Genomic DNA, 16,281 nt, shown 5'->3' with positions numbered 1-16,281 from the left:
GAAAACGAGGCATAATTTATTCTAGAAGAGACTGAGAGCAGCAAGAAAACTGCCCGCTCCAGCAAAGTGGAGACTGTGGAGTATAAAACAGCAGCGTCCAGCCAATATTAATGTGTTTACTATGACGATGATGAATCTGCTTGACAAATGAGACTCACAGTGGTTTACATCATCCATATGGTCAGCTCGGCACGCTTGGAACACGGGCTGACCAGGTACTAGGAAGAGTACCTGAAGTGTAAAAGTGGAAATTACACTTCACATCTGGGTTCTGGCCTATTTCCCTTTTGGCTATATTACCATGTTCATGACAATAAAAGATGATTCTTCTTCTTCTTCTTCTTCTTCTTTTGCTTTCAACACTGTCAGCAAAGGCAGAGGACAAACTGACTGTTGGTTTCACTGACGGGTTAAAATTTTTATTTACCATCTCATTCATGTGAAGAAGTGCTGCAAATTCCAGGATGTAATGACACAATAAATGTAAAGGGAAGTGCTCGTGGACTGAACGATTAATCAGGTCAGGCATGTGACTACGGGGTTCAGTTTTCACTTTGCGCTGATTTACTAAGATCCCAAATAGTGGACACTAAATTACATGTTCACATAACAGATTTCACACGCTATTGGATGGCACGTTGTTTGTGATCTTTTACTAAAATCCCAAATAACAGGTGCTAAATTGCGTTTTCACTCACTCTAACACAATGGATGTGTTGTTGGCAACAGGTGTAAAAGTGCTGGAGACCGGGGTATTTAAGAGGGTTTTGCGCTTTAGGTAGCTCTGATGGTTTTCACCATGGAACATTTTGGAGAGCACCGCGAGGGCAAAATGAAGTTTGAAGTGATGGAATTGGAAGTGTTATTGGAAGAGGCAAACAAACATATTGCTGTGTTCCAGGTAAATAAATACATAAATATATCAATCTCTCCAATAATTTTGGGTTAGACAGCAATGGCATAAAAGCCATGTTTTGTTTGATCCTGAGTGTGCGGCAGTTGGATGTATGTGCTCATCCTGTGTAACAAAATGATAAGTCAGGATAATTTTTGTTTGTTTGTTTTTGGGTTTCAAAAAAAGGAAAAGTCCTCCCTGCCCCCTCTCATTTTGTTTGCACTACGCTGGTACTGCTTTGCACCTGCCTTTCAGATGCGGTATTTAAAGACACAAAATCAGCCATTGCAATTCGTCTCAGGTTTGAGAAATCACATTGTGCGTGCTCAATTAATCTACTTGCATATACTTCTCCCAGAACACGCAAAATGAGCTACGCTACAAATTTTGTGCATTTGGCAGATTCAAGCGTGGAACAGTGGGCCTCACATCCGCCTCACAATACTGGGGTTGGAGGTTTGAATCGGGGCTCTAGCCTTACTGTGTGAAGTTTGCATGTTCTCAGGTTTCCTTGAGGTATGTAGGAAGACCGGAGGCAATATTCGAACCCCTGTACCTCAGAAGAGCTCTGAAGCAGACAGCTAACCACTTGACCATCGTGCTGCCTTTATATTTTTCAAATCTATTTAGGTGCAACACAACTGTATAGTTACAATAAAGTTACTGTTTGCAGGTTTTCATACTCAACCACATGTAGTGTACGTGTCACTGTGTCCACCGCCTGTATATACAATACCCTGGTCACATGCCCACACTCACTGCCTCCTGCATCACCTCGGCACATGCACACCCACGCACGCACACACAGACGGTCAAATAGACATACAGTCTGTCCTATTTGCGGCTGGTAAACAAGCTGTTAAAGCCGGCAAGCTGAGTAAACCGGAGACAACAGTGTGCTTAATGAAGTGGGCCGCCTCCCAGCACAACATCTCATCATCACTCGGGCTCAAACAAACCACTCAGCTGCTAATTGGCCGAGCCGCATGGAGCCGCCGTGAGGAATGCACGCTAACTCCCCCATCATCACCACCAGCACCGGCACTACCTCCGCTGTTGCTTCTCAAAGGCTTGACAGACTGCGGCAAGACAGGCGCTCTGTTATTGAGTCTTTGCACGGATTTGTGACAGTCTGCTCATCTTTCGGACCTGACAGATGAGGAAAAAGTCCTTTTTAATTTGACCAAGAATCATGGCCGACAACTCTTTCTTGCCAGTCAGACATTGTCACCACTAGTGCCTTGGCATCATTTGACCTTTTACTCACCAGCTTGGGGCTTTTGGTGTGAGAGCTCATGCAACTCTTCCTTCTTACTTGAAATTCAAACAAACAAAACCCATCACCTCCTGTTTGCAAGACAACACCAAAAAGGAAATCTCTGCATATGTTTATGTAAGCCAGTGGAAGGATTCATCAACTGTTCAATTGTATTCATAGTCATACAAACGACATCTATATACACTCACCACGCACAAGTACAAAGCTCAGTTTTGACACTGTCAGAGAGGTATTTAATTGAACAGCATGCTCGTTCTGTTGTGGTTCCACTTGAAAGTGTTATTTGCTACGAAGAGGTCTTTCAGTAGCACTTCGTAAAACCTTTGTTAAAAGTAATTGTGAAGGTTTTATAAATCTTATTAACTTGTTTGTTAACACTTTACACTGTTAATCTAATAAGCCATTTGAAAAGAAAAGGGAGAGAGAGCTATCCTGCTTGCCAAATAATAATCGACTGCTTTACCCTTTTGTGCATTATAAATGGCATTAGCTCATTATTGAATCCAGAGGCTCAGAGAGGTATACTATGAAGGGTGGAAGCAACTTGGCATGCCAAATAGTGAGCCAATAGTTCTTGTCCAAAATATTGTCATGAGTAACTCATTGATTTTGTCAAGAACCCTATCTCAAATTATCTGTCCTTACTGAAATGAATATAGATGCCATTAAGCCATTCCAGCTCCCAAAAAAACAAACAAACAAAAAAAATTATTTTATTTTTATTTTTTATTTTTTAAGAAAAACAGGACTCTGCATTGTATTGGACATAATTTAATAGAATTTTAAAGAATGTAACAGTTTGCGCATCATGACAATTCACTGGGCATTGTGGTGCTCATTCAGGGCGTGCCTTGGCCACCAGGGTGGACTGTCACAACTAGGCTGAAGTAATATTAGCTGTTTTTCGCAGAGCATGACCAATATATGTCTGAGAGTGTTGTTATATTATCTGTCTGCATGTTTTGCTACTGTTTGTGTTCAAATATCAGTTGCTAAAAGGTTTACAATTACAGCAATATCGATGTAAATTTTGTTACCCCATCTATGGCATTTTGTATCGTGCGTTAGCATTGAGCTTCATAAGAAACTTAAGGGGATTTGGTTAAATACAGTATAATTCTCTTTGTTTTATGTTACGTTTTAAAGTTAACTTGAACTGGGAGTGGCAATAAATAGTTTGAAGCAAGCACTTGGCCTCTTTTTCATGTTCTTTGAAAAATTATTCACTATCAGCGAAACTGCTGATGAATTCATCGAGAATTAAAATTAATCATCGGTCTGAGCATGTAGTGAGAGGCAAATTATTATTGAAAAGTCGTGCAACAATGGCTCGTTTTTGCAATTTAAGGTCAGACCAACCTCATTGCAGGGTGGAGATGTGTTGAGCGAGTGCGGGGTTTAGGAGGAAGTTGACAGAGCTTAAGAGTGGGGAGCACACACCCAACTGGCTCGTGGTCAAAGTCTCAAAGTTACATTGGAAAAACCCCAGCACACCACAGCGCTCACTTCGGTTTCATGGATATGTTTGCTTTACTGTTCTTTTGGGTTATTGGGGAAGGGGGGCAAACATTTCTGACTAAGAAGCCACGGCTGAGGACGGATTTCAATTACTACCAATACTTTTTATATTGATGGAGCTAATATTTGGTAGAAAAGGTCAATTGTGGAACAAATAATAAAAAGTAGGGAATTTTAATTAAAACCGACCTGACAGAGCTACCTAATGCTAATCAATCTTCATTCTATCGAATCCCAAGGGTGTTTGATAGGGTCCGTGTCAGATGTCAAGCCCTTCCACAACAAAGTCATCCCCATGCCTTTATGGACCTTGCTTTGAGTCATGCTGGAACAGAAAAGGGTCTTTCCCAAACTGTTCCCATAAATTTGGAAGCCTTGAATTGTCCAAAATGTTTTGCTATAAAATGAATAATGATGGCCACAGAGCATATTTACGCTTTTCCTTTCAATGAACTTTCATTTGTTGCTTTTGTAAATTTGCTCCTCCTTGCATACAGAACAGGTTTTTAATCATGTGCGTGTACTTAAGTTAGGTGTCCAGCTATTCATCCAGAAGTTACCTTACAAGGGATTTACTGCCACAGTACATAACACATTGTTCTAGGCTGAAATGCAAAGAATCAGACACCAACCAGAACCACCATCTTTGCGAAGAGGCCAGTGTGTTACCCTTATTGTCATGCAACTGTGGTCAAAAGTTTACATGCACTCATCATGGTCATCAATATCACATCGAACAAAAATATAAACAACATTTTTGATATGCTCCCATTTTACTTGAGCTGAATGCATAGATCTAAGAAGGCGGAAATCTGTGTAACTCTGTGTTAGTGAGCGCTTCTCCTTTGCTGAGAAAATCCATCCACATCACCTGTGTGGTTTCACAAGATGCTGAGTAGACAGCATGAGTATTGCACAGGTGTGCCTTAGGATGCCCACAATGAAAGGCCACTTCAAAATGTGCAAAATGTGCTTCTGAATATTCTAGTATGTCTTAACTTCTAACTTCTATTCTAGTTGGTGATCCTGATTGAGGGTAGCTGGGAGATTGTCTTTGCCAACATGGAAACGATTCCCCCCCCCCCAGTAAACACAGTAAACATGTGAGCCTATGTGTATAGTAGTGTTCTGTTCTGTTCTAGTGTGGATAAGAAAAAAAATCCCAAATAAATTCAAAACGTGTGCACCCAATTCTTGTTGAGCGCTGTGTAATCATTCCACCCTAGAAAAGAATGGCTCAAATAAATCATTCAAAGTCCAAAATTAATATTACATCCAAGCCCATGAGGAGAGTATGGAAACTTCTGGCTACAACTGTTCGTTAGACTTCCTATTTAAGAAGTACTATAAACATCACAAAGTTCAGATATTTTTCAATAAAACACTGAATTTATTTATATAAACTTGGATTCATGTCAGCTGGATGAAAGACAGGCCACACCCCTTGCTGCCTCTTCTCACACTGGCACTTAGTCGCGGATTTAGTCCCGTTGCAGACAGCGGGCCGTTGGGAGGCAATTGATCTGACCTTTGACCCCACCCTCTCATGACAGGGGTGACTGGAGGTCAGGCCTGTAAGGGATACCCTCTTTATCCGTCCCCTAGAACAGGAGCTCAGAGCTCGCTGGGGCACCCAGCCAGAAACGGCGGGTCCCCGGGGCCCCTCCCACTCCACTCCACCACATCACATTCATATGGTCAATATGAACCTCGGCGGTCTGTGGCCCGTGACGCTTTGACCTGAGCTAAGTATCTTTGATTTTCCCAAGGGGAGCTTTGCCTCTATTTCTGCTAGGAGAAATAAACATAGTACAAAGAGTGGTTATACAAACTCGCATAGGTCACACGTTTTCCGTTCTAATTCCTCCATCTTGGTGCTCTGAGCCACTTCTCGAGCTCTTCCTTCCCTCAGTCAAGGACTCGAGAGGGATTTGCCTGTGTAATGCCGCCTCTCTTTGAGGTACTCATTGAAGTCAGCACTATTGCATTAAACTTACTGGTCCTCGTTTAAGGGCTACTTTTAATCACACACACACACACACACACCTCGCCTCCCACACCCCTCTTTTGAGTCGAGCTATTGTTTTTAACGGCATTATAACGGTATCATTCCGCTCCCACTGAGAATAACAAAGACAAGAAACACAAAATCCAAGACCACAGCACCGCGTGTGTGTGAGTGTGCATGTTTGTATGTGTGTGTGTGCTCTTTAAAGCAATGCTAATGGCCCCTATGAAGCATTAAAGTGACCCCTACTGTAACAAAAGAGTTAATAATCCGTTTAGAAAACAATCACATCGCTATCCATGAGAAAAGCCCCCTGCTAAGTCTTTCTGTTAAGGAGGAGGGAATTCACCTTTTTTTTTGTTTTGTTTTTTAAGTCAGCAATCTTGTTGAACATCGCTTGTTTTCATCGCTTTCACAATGGGGAATGATGGAACAGTTTTTAACGGCGGCTCTTTAGACACAATCAGCGAATAAAAAGTGGTGGAGTTTCACAAGCTGGGCCGATTCAAAGTGACCCCTGCCGGAGGTCAGGGTCTGTTTTCTGGCCCATGCACTGTAAATGAGTCCCATTGGGCTTCTAAAGGAGCTATTAACAAACAAACGCTGGCACGCCCATTAATTGCTAATGATAGGCTCTTTGTCGAGCATTTCCCCTCTGGGTCAAAATGTTCAGTCAGCAGGATCCATCTCCAGGCAAAAAGGCTGTCAGGTCACATTGCAACTGATATAATTGGTTGTATTATAATAATAGCCATTAATAATCACATCTCAAGTGTACTTCGGCCTCATGCTGTGATGATTAAAAAAGTGCGGGATCAGTGTGAGGGGATATAAAATGTCCAGTCGGTACCTGAGGCTGTCAGGCTTATCTGTTATGTGTCGCAGCGATTCATCTGTTTTAGCGTCAGTCTATCGGTGCTTATCTGTGCTCTCAAGTGGGCCAGCAGAGACTTTTATCCATCTCTCCTGCACTCAACCTTCCTCCCCTGAGCTCCTACATCACAGATTTCGCCTCTGAAAAGACAAATGACGTTCTATAATGAAATGTGATCGGTAGGATTTTTAACAAACAGTTGTTGCTGTCCCAGGTTAATTTACATACATGAATATTTTTTTCCTTTTTATGTACCCCGCCTATTGCCTGAAGTCAGCTGGGATGGGCTCCAGCTCACCCGTGACCCTAATAATGATAAGCTGTATAGAAAATGGATGGGTGGATAGATGGTTTTTTTCATTGGATTATTTCTTGTAGGTGAACACCGCTCAATAGAAAAGCACAACTTGTCATTTAAAACAGTGAATATTTAAAAAGGCACATACTTTTATATGCATTTTGGCCATTCAAACTGTGTAGGTTACTGAAAACTCCACTATCAGTCTACCGTTTTTTTTTTGTCATTGTCATCTATTGAAAATGTCTTTCATCAGGCTTCGGATTGGTTAATGTGACTTTACAATTCTGGGCTATAGCTCCACCTGTTGCATTGATATGCGACAGACACCCTACAAATAGGTTTTGATACACTTTTGTTTTTTGTTTTTTTTTAACACCGATGGTAAAATAATTGGTATTTGATACTTAATGGATTGTGAGTTTTGTTTTGAGGGCAAAATACATTTGGATAATAACTGCAGCATCACTTGTCTTTGCTTTTCAAAAGTATTTATACGTAACATCATGGTTTCTGGCATGTTAGCATTAAAGGCAGAATTTTCATTCTTTCAGTTTAAGCATTCTTCCTGGTTTCAGTAAATATGGAATGATAAGGATTCTACGCCAGCTGTGGTTATGTTTTGTTTTAATTCAAGTGGAAATGGGTTGGTTTGGTCAATTATCATTTTGTCTTCTCCTTCCGTGGATGCCATTATTTCCTTTGCTCTAATTTGAATCATATTGGTGATGAGAGGGCAACTGTCTTGAATGCAAATGTAAATGTTAAAAACAGGCAGTTTTTGTATTCATTTTAACTTTCCCTTGAGAACTAATACCTTGATTTGCATTTAACTGTCTTCAATTATAATTGTATCATATCAGTATCTTGCTGGACATATGAAATACAAAGGTCCTTTTTCCTCCAAAAAGTTGCACTTGATAGAATAAAAAGAAGGAAATCTCTTTTGGAAGAGCCAAGCTCATACATATAATGCAACTCTATTTACACAGAGACTAAAATAATGTTCCTTCCAATGAAAGGTGAATCAGCAAATGTGTCAACACAACAAATGCTGCCCTGTGTATTATTTAGGATAATGTCGTTGAATGAACGTTGTTGAATATTGCATTGTATCAGCCAAAACACAATGCTTCATGGCATTTTTATTTACCTCACAGAAAATGACCCAGGAGGAAACCAGCAGTGTGAGTGGATTGTGGGACTTCATTTGAACGTGTCCTAATGTAAGTTATTCCTTTGTCTGGGACCAGCTAATAGCGGGGAATGGCTTTCAAATGGAGTCAAACTGCCTCCCGAGATCCCTCAATCCAGCGTCGCCATAAAGAGAGGTCTGAGGCCAGTCTAAATATTTGGTAGTCTTAGCAGGTTCACGTTAAAAGACGCACAAATGCACTGCGCGCACACTCTCTCTCACACATACACACACGACGCACACACTGAATGCACAAGCAGGCCTCGGCTGTGAAGTTGAATGGCATAGCTCAAAGCCTTTCTCCCCCTATCCCTCCCTTTCTCTCTCTAAACCGCCAAAACCATTCTCCCCCCTTTCTCCAGCTCAGAGGAATTCATTAACTGCCTCTCCACAGAGACACTATGGAAATCAGGCCTCTACAAAGGCAGAGAGAGAAAGAGAGAGATGGAGAGAGAGAGAGAGAGATGGAGAGAGAGAGAGAGAGGGAGGGGTGGGAGGCTAGGGTGTGTGTTGAATGGGGTTATATTATCCTATTAGATGGTGGATATGTCTCGTTTCCCTCCCTGTCATGAAAAAACAACATCAATTTTGAGTAAGAATCAAGACAGACACAGCGAGAGAGAGAGAGAGAGAGAGAGAGAGAGAGAGAGAGAAAGAGAGGGAGAAAGCTATTGCTGAGAGTGTTTAACGTTGCTCTTTTCTCGAGCTGAAACGGAGAGTCCCCTGGCTCCATTTACCTTGGCAATGAGGAAAGGGCCACTCTCTCTATGAATGCCATTTAAAATGCCATGGAGATTAAGCATGCTCTCCTTCTATTTCTCACTCTCTCTGTCTCACACACACAGGCACTCTCACGCACACTCGTGGATGCACGCAAGCAGCATCATGATATGTGTTTAGGAAAACAGCTTTGAGCCGCGCGAGTGCCCTATGGCGCTTCCAGGAGAAAGGAAACGCCACATGAGTGGACTATCACTTAGCCCAAGTGGGCTTTAAGCACAGTAATGAAATTGTTAGAGTCCCTGCCTCCCTCCCTCCTTTCCTCTCATGTCTCTCTCACTCTCTCTTTTTCTTAGCTCATCGGGGGGCTCCAGGATGATGATGAATCTGTATTTATGGCGATGGAGTAATTACACAGCTAACCTCTGAGGGAAGCCAGGAGGGCCACAGGCCAGCGAGCAGGGCGCTGGGTGCTCAACCTCATTAGCACTGCCTGAGTGCTTGTGTGCGTGTATGTGCTTGCACACATGAGTTGAGAGAGAGAATCTTTGCTATTTTGATGTTTAAACCTGTTAATGAGAAGGCAACAAGCAGCGTCCTGCCGTTATCCTTCATAATTGTACTCACTTTCTTTTGCAATCATATATGAACACCCTTCAACGGTAACATTCGGTACACATGCATTCAGTGATTTGTCCTCATAAAGGTTGTGGTGAGCAGGAGCCTATCCCAGCTGACTTTGGGCAAGAGGCGGGGTACACCCTGGACCGCTCGCCGTGCAGCCAATAGCAGGACACGTGGAAAAACAACCATTCACACTCTTGAATAATTTAGTCTTCAATGAAGTTAACATGCATGTTTTTGGAATGTGGGAGGAAGCCGGAGTGCAAAATCGAGAGGAGGGGCCGGAGCAGAGATTTGAAATTCAAACCTCAAAACTGCAATGCACTGTGCTGCCAGACAATATGATACAAAATTTGAGAAGATAATCAAGCTCAGTTTTGAGTGTCACTGTCACAGAAGTGTTGGAATTTGTAGAGGTGTGCGTGTTTATTTTTATTATTATGATTTTGGTCACATTACGCGAAAGGCTTACAATATGTATGGTGCAGTGCAGTTCTACAACCACAATTACAAAGATAGTTCAATTAAAATCTCTCTCACAGTGTCAACCATAACGGAGCATTATGATAAGATTTTTGATACAGCCCTTGTGCAAGTGTACCTAATACAGTGGTGCCTTGAGATACAAGTGACCAGACTTCTGAGTTTTTTGCGAGATATGAGCTGTTGTTCGGATGATTTTTTATTTGACTTGTGAGAAAAATTTGTGATACGAGCGCTGTATGGGCAGTTTTTTTTTAAAAGAGGCTTTAAGCTGTTTAATACCACTCCTATTTGAGGTTTAGTGTCAAACTAAACATAAAACAAAGAGAATTACATGTTGGGTGTTTGAAACAACCACATAGCTTCTCTTCAATAAAGTATTTAGCTTAGTGATATCAAACGACACGGAATGCCATTGGTGAACAGCATCAGTGTTTCAGTGTTATAACCCTTAAAGAGAGGGATTTTGAACACAAATGATGGCGCAACACATGAAGACAGGAAATATAACACTGACAGGAATATATTCTTTATCCTTTGCAAAAAATTACTGATATTGGACCTGGAGCTGAGTCAGTTGTTAAATTCTTCATGTGTGTTTCTTGGTCTGTATTGTACTGCCCCCAGGTGGTCAACATGTGCACACCAGAAGGAGCGACACAATGTTAGTTAAATTGAAGCAAAAATATTGGCCAAATTGTTTTTGCTTTGTTCTTTACATTCTAGTTTTGGGGAGGCGGGAATGGATTCGTGGCATTTCCAGTCATTTCAATGGGTAAAGATTATTCAAGATACAAGTGTGATCACAGAACAATTAACAATAATTACACTTGTATCTCAAGGCACCATTGTATGGTCAATGAGTAATTTGTCTGTAGCATCACGTGTTAGAACACCAGCCCATTCTTCTCAGACGACATCTGTCATTTTCCCCTCCACAGCACTTCTGATGCTATCTTCAATCTCAATCAATCCCATCCGTCCCTGGTATCCACCCTCTGAAAATATGCTCCAGTGACTTCCGTCGATAATCACGGACATTCCTCTTGGACCCGGCCGACCATATCAATGGCCTGCCGGTCCATCTGCCTGCCAGAGACGGAGAGTGTCTAAATACAGCGAGGATCAGCTGTCACAGGCGTGCGTAATAAGTGCGTAAAATATGCGCGTAAAGGTGCCAATTGTTCCACTTAACTCATGCAAATTCTTAATTGTTGCTCATTTTAATTGGCGCATTTAACTGATACATTTCCTGCATCTGTGATTTCTAGTTGAACATGATGAGCACGAGCAATAATGACAATGACAGGTGGTGTATTTCTCACACCACTAATAAAAAGGCAAATGTAACACACACACTTCACAGGGCCCTCTTCTCTATGACCATATTGTAGATTGTAAAAAAAATAAAAATAAAAAAAAAATAGACCAGGCACAGACACACACACACGCACGCACGCACACACACACAAAGCTACGCACGAGCGCACACACCACAAGCCACCCACGACCTGGGCTAACCAATGCACTAATCGCCTGCCCTGGGCATAGGAGGAGCTTGGAGCTTAAGTAGGCTGCCAATCAGTCAGTCAGCTCCACATCCAGAAAGCTCCTGCGGCCAAACGCGCGCATCACTCCGCACTCGACGTGCCAAAGTGGGGCTATACTCGGAGTGTTAGAAGCGTGAAAGTGGAAGCTTGACAGTTTCCAAACAGAGGACTCTGGTGATTTAGACCGCTTTTATTTTGAGCTTCTTCCATTATCTATTTGGGAATTTTCTTCCCCCAACCCCCCCGCCCCCACCCCTCCCGCTGCCTCCTCTTGTCGACTTTTGGGAGAGATTTTACTGGACATGGCTTTCCCTCAGCTGGGGTACCCCCAGTTCCTCAACGCCGCCCACGAGGTGTACGCGGGCGAACGACCGGCCTCTAGCCGGGAAGGAAGCAGCGAAAGTGGCGTCACCTCGTCTGCTACAGCCGCTGCTGTCGGCTCCATGCTGGGGATGTACGGCAACCCATGGGCGGCCCCCAACTACAGTGCCTTTCTGCCGTATAGCGGAGCACCAGACCTCGCCCTCATCTCCCAAATGGTAAGACTTGTTACATAACTTATCACATACGATGAACATGATATGATATGATATATGATATGATATGATATGATACTAGCAGAGTGTGTAAGATTGATTGAGCACGAAGTAGATGAACACATTTGCATGTTTAAATGTAAATTTGTAATTTAAAAAAAAAAAAGGCACCTAATTTTACAAATTGATTTGAAAACAATTTAAAACAATGACTGTATATCATATGCGTGACATTACCAGAACAAAACCAATCATTACACAACAGACACAAAGTGCCTTATCAAATATTGCAATAATGCATTGACTCATTTGTTTAATTCAAAGCTGCAACAGTGTAATTGAAAAAAATAATAATCTGGGCACCTTCACCAACATTTTTTTTTTTTTTTGGAATTCATCTAAAATTATTTACACACTATATTAAGTCGTTTGCCTAACTTGAATACATATATTTATTTTTCCCCAAAAGTTGTCACTCCGTTCTTCCAATTTCAGGGCTCCCAGTACGAGTTAAAGGACGGCCCCGGTTCCCACCCGGGCTCTTTACCCGTTCACGCCGCTCAAGGTTTCTACCCGTACGGACAGTATCCCTACGGAGACCCGTCGAGGGCCAAAACCGCCACACGAGAGACGACCAGCACGCTGAAGGCCTGGCTGCAGGAGCACCAGAAAAACCCTTACCCCACTAAAGGGGAAAAGATCATGCTTGCTATCATTACGAGGATGACACTCACACAGGTATGGGACATTTTTTCAAAAGTGAAAAATGATCTCTTACTGACTAGAAGGGGGGCTGGCAAAGCAACACGACAACATTTTTCATTTAAACGGATGCTCCTCAAGGTGCACATTATATTTGTATAGCAGGCCAAATTGAAACACCAATCAATGAAATGAATTGCAAAACTCTTAAAATTAGCCGACTCAAACGTGTTTCCGTGTTGTAGGTGTCCACATGGTTTGCAAACGCACGCCGGCGTCTAAAGAAGGAGAACAAGGTGACGTGGGGCCGCAGCGCCGAGGACCGTGACGGACGCATCTTCAGCAGCGACAACGAGGACGAGCAAGGCAAGAACGGCAGCGACGACGACGAAGACGAGGAGATCGACTTGGAAACGGTCGATATTGAAAGACCGGAGGAGCCGCGCGCCGCAGCGGAGCAGGGCTGCAGGAAGGGGGAGAGGGAGGCGGACGTGGCCCGCAGAGAGGCCTCGACGGAGCCTCGGAGCTCAGAGAGCACCAGGAGTCTTTCCCAGCCTGTTGTCAAACTCGTGGATCGCTCCCCCGGCAGACAGGAGTGCCAGAGACCACCGCAGAGTAAACCCAAAATCTGGTCCCTGGCCGAGACCGCCACGGCACCGGACAGCTCGCACAAACCTCCCCACGCTGCACTTGCGCACCACCCGGCTTTGGCGTCCGCCGGACACCCGGCGCTGCTCCCGGGTCATGGGATATACACATGCCAGATCGGGAAACTGCACAGCTGGGCCAACGCGGCTTTTCTCAACGCCAACTCGCTGCTGAACATGAGGTCGCTCCTCGGAGGGGCGCAGGCCGGGCACCTGCCTCTGCGCGGCACCGCGCCCCCCGCGCGTCACGACGCACGACCCGGACACGGGACTTCGGGGACAGAAGACGACAGTGACGGAGACTCGTCTGGAAGCTTTAGTCCAAAAAGAGACGGTACGATGACTGGACATGAATTACAACCACATCGCGCAAATTCCCAAAACATCTCAACACATTTTGTTGTTTTACAGATGAAGACAGTGACCACAGACCGGATTCACTCAAGTCTCCATTCCAGCTCATCACTGACAGGTAAACGCCATGCATTTTTAACTACATTATGACGCCACCACGCTCAATTTCCTGCCACAAGTCTCCTGCTAAATGAACCCTCGAGCCGAGGTAAACACTGTTACACCTGACTGGGCAGGGAGGCACATAAATCATGTGATCGAGAGGCCACTGTAACGCCTCGTCGGGCAGCAGGCTGATGCGTCCTGCTGGGCCTCGGAGCTATCTCCAACCCGGGTCATTTAAATAATCTGCAGCCATTTATTCACGCCTCCCCTGAGTGAATGCAGTCAATGCATGTCAAAGAAACCACTGATAGCAGGAATGTAGCAGGGGGCGAAAGGCTTTGAACAACATTGCGAGTGTGTTGTCCTTTTTAATTTGCAGGAATTAACATACATTATTAACGGGACAAAAATAGGAGGATTTTAGAATTTTGATTGATTGATTGATTGATTGATTGATTTTTAAAATGGGAGAAACATAATTGAACCAAGTTTCTTGTAATTGTATATTTGCAAATTTGCAGTTGAGGAAATGTCACTTGTAATTCTTATATTTCCTTCTTTTTTTTTTTTTTTTTTTTTCTCCTTCAACAGACCTCACCATGGCACAGGAACACAGCGAGCTCTCACATCAACATTATGAAAACACTAACCAACAACAACAAAAAAGAATTTTATTTAACTGAGAACAATTTAACAAAGACTATTTTTGGCAGGGCAACCTGTTAGAGTGTTACCGTTTAGCCAATACATGTAAAAGAGATGTTTTCTTGTCACTGATTTGCCTGTACCTCTCATTTACGTGTTCTTTTACTCTCTTACTGTTTCTTTTGAAAAAATGTAAATACAGGATATGAATTTGTCTTTAAAGAATATATTTTTCGGAAACTAAATAAATGTCATTATAGTCATTTATTATTGAAAACATGGCTTGGTCTAATTTGAGGGGGGGGGGGGGGGGGGGGGGGGGGGGCGGTGTGTGTGCATGTGAGAGGTGGTAATAATCTACCAAAACAATTATAATTATTCAAACGTTTCATAGTGGTGTTGATTCAACTAAAAATGTTCCCTTTTTTTAATTTATCCAAGAAGTGGAACTTAGAAGGACTAATGCCCATAAGAATACTGTATGTTTTAATATAATTAACATATTTGCAGCGTTTGCCCGATGATTGTTGATCACAGTTGTCTAGTATTTTGTTCGCTTCACATTTTGTTTGCCAACAAAGCCATCTGGCGGTGACCCCTTCTTGCAAGAAAAGTCCTGAAAAGCTGTACTCTCGCCATAATTCAAAGGCTTATGCCAGCGACTTGGAAGTCCCAGCAAACACTATGGAAATTGAAATAGAAGATTTCCAGGACCTTGTGGACCTGCGCCTGTGCTTTCAGCAAGGCCCCTTTTTAAGCTTTAATGTTGGATTACGCCCCCTCGGTGGCACCGCTGCTATAGCTCTGAAATATGGATCAGAAGGCAGGAAAGGCCAGCGGCCAGTGGGGGGGGCGAAGCAGCTTGGGGGGTTGGCGGAGGCCTGGTGGGTTGTGTGTCACTCCAACTCGTCTTTGACGTTCAAGGGCCTCGAATAGCGGGGGTGGAGAGAAAGATAGAGAAAGGTAGGGGGTCTTAGAGCTGTCGAGCTTTAAAAGCTGTGGCTCCTACTTGGATTCGTGCAAGGCTCATGATTGGGGTAACTGCATGTGTCCCCCCCTGCTCCGAGGTTCCCTTAAAGCCCCTCTTACATGACCACAGAATTGTGTGTTTTTCACGTTTGTGAAGTGGAAACCAGCCATTGTATCATGTCTGATGGGTTTCACAGAAGAAAAACAACTTTGTGAAAGTATGTATTATATCATTTGGTATTGTTCTACATATATAAGGTATACAAACACAAGTGGCTGAAATGAGTTACCTCCGCATGGGCTCTCCCGTAGAGATAAAGGTGAGAAGCTTGGTCATCCAGGAGGGGCTCAGAGTAGAGCGGCTGTTACTCTGCATCGAGAGGAGCCAGATGAGGTGGCTTAGGATGGCGCCTGGACGCCTCCCTAGTGAGGTAAAAGGAGGCCCTGGGGATGATCCAGCACACGCTGGAGAGACTACAGTACATGTTCACCGGCTGGCCTGAGAACGCCTTGGGAACCTCCTGGAAAAGGTGGACGAAGTGGCTCGGGAGAGGGAAGTCCGGGCCTCCCTACTTAGGCTGCTGTCCCCACCACCCGACCCCGGCTAAGCGAAAGAAAATGGATGAATGATATGTAAGGCTGTATTTAGTTAAAAAAAAAAAAAAGGTCAGATAAGACTGCAACAGTAAGGATATATTTTTATGTATTGATAAAGAAAATGCCAAATGAAACAATGCCCAGATCAGTACAAACTGAATGCAAGATCTTTGAGGAGACATGTTGCACTCACTGAATGAGCTTCATGGAGGTGTGACTCGCTGCTGCCCCCTCACTCTGACACAAGGTGGGGCACAATTGAACTTGTACTGCCAAACTATT

The 16,281-nt window shown here is 43.5% G+C and overlaps 1 protein-coding gene across 1 annotated transcript; it reads left to right on the top strand.

Annotated features, from left to right (window-relative positions):
• Positions 1–11,508: 11,508 nt before the first annotated feature.
• Positions 11,509–14,712, top strand: irx1b (iroquois homeobox 1b). The gene is made up of 5 exons (XM_061759807.1): positions 11,509–11,983; positions 12,476–12,718; positions 12,928–13,663; positions 13,741–13,801; positions 14,380–14,712. Exons 1-5 carry the CDS (start codon positions 11,747–11,749, stop codon positions 14,426–14,428), a joined length of 1,326 nt encoding a protein of 441 aa, XP_061615791.1. The 5' UTR covers positions 11,509–11,746; the 3' UTR covers positions 14,429–14,712.
• Positions 14,713–16,281: the final 1,569 nt, after the last annotated feature.

The sequence above is a fragment of the Phyllopteryx taeniolatus genome, chromosome 21 (assembly GCF_024500385.1).
Source record: "Phyllopteryx taeniolatus isolate TA_2022b chromosome 21, UOR_Ptae_1.2, whole genome shotgun sequence".
Classification (NCBI taxonomy): domain Eukaryota; kingdom Metazoa; phylum Chordata; class Actinopteri; order Syngnathiformes; family Syngnathidae; genus Phyllopteryx; species Phyllopteryx taeniolatus.
The sequence above is the reverse complement of the archived record's forward strand: the minus strand, read 5'-3'. Positions and strand labels throughout refer to the sequence as shown.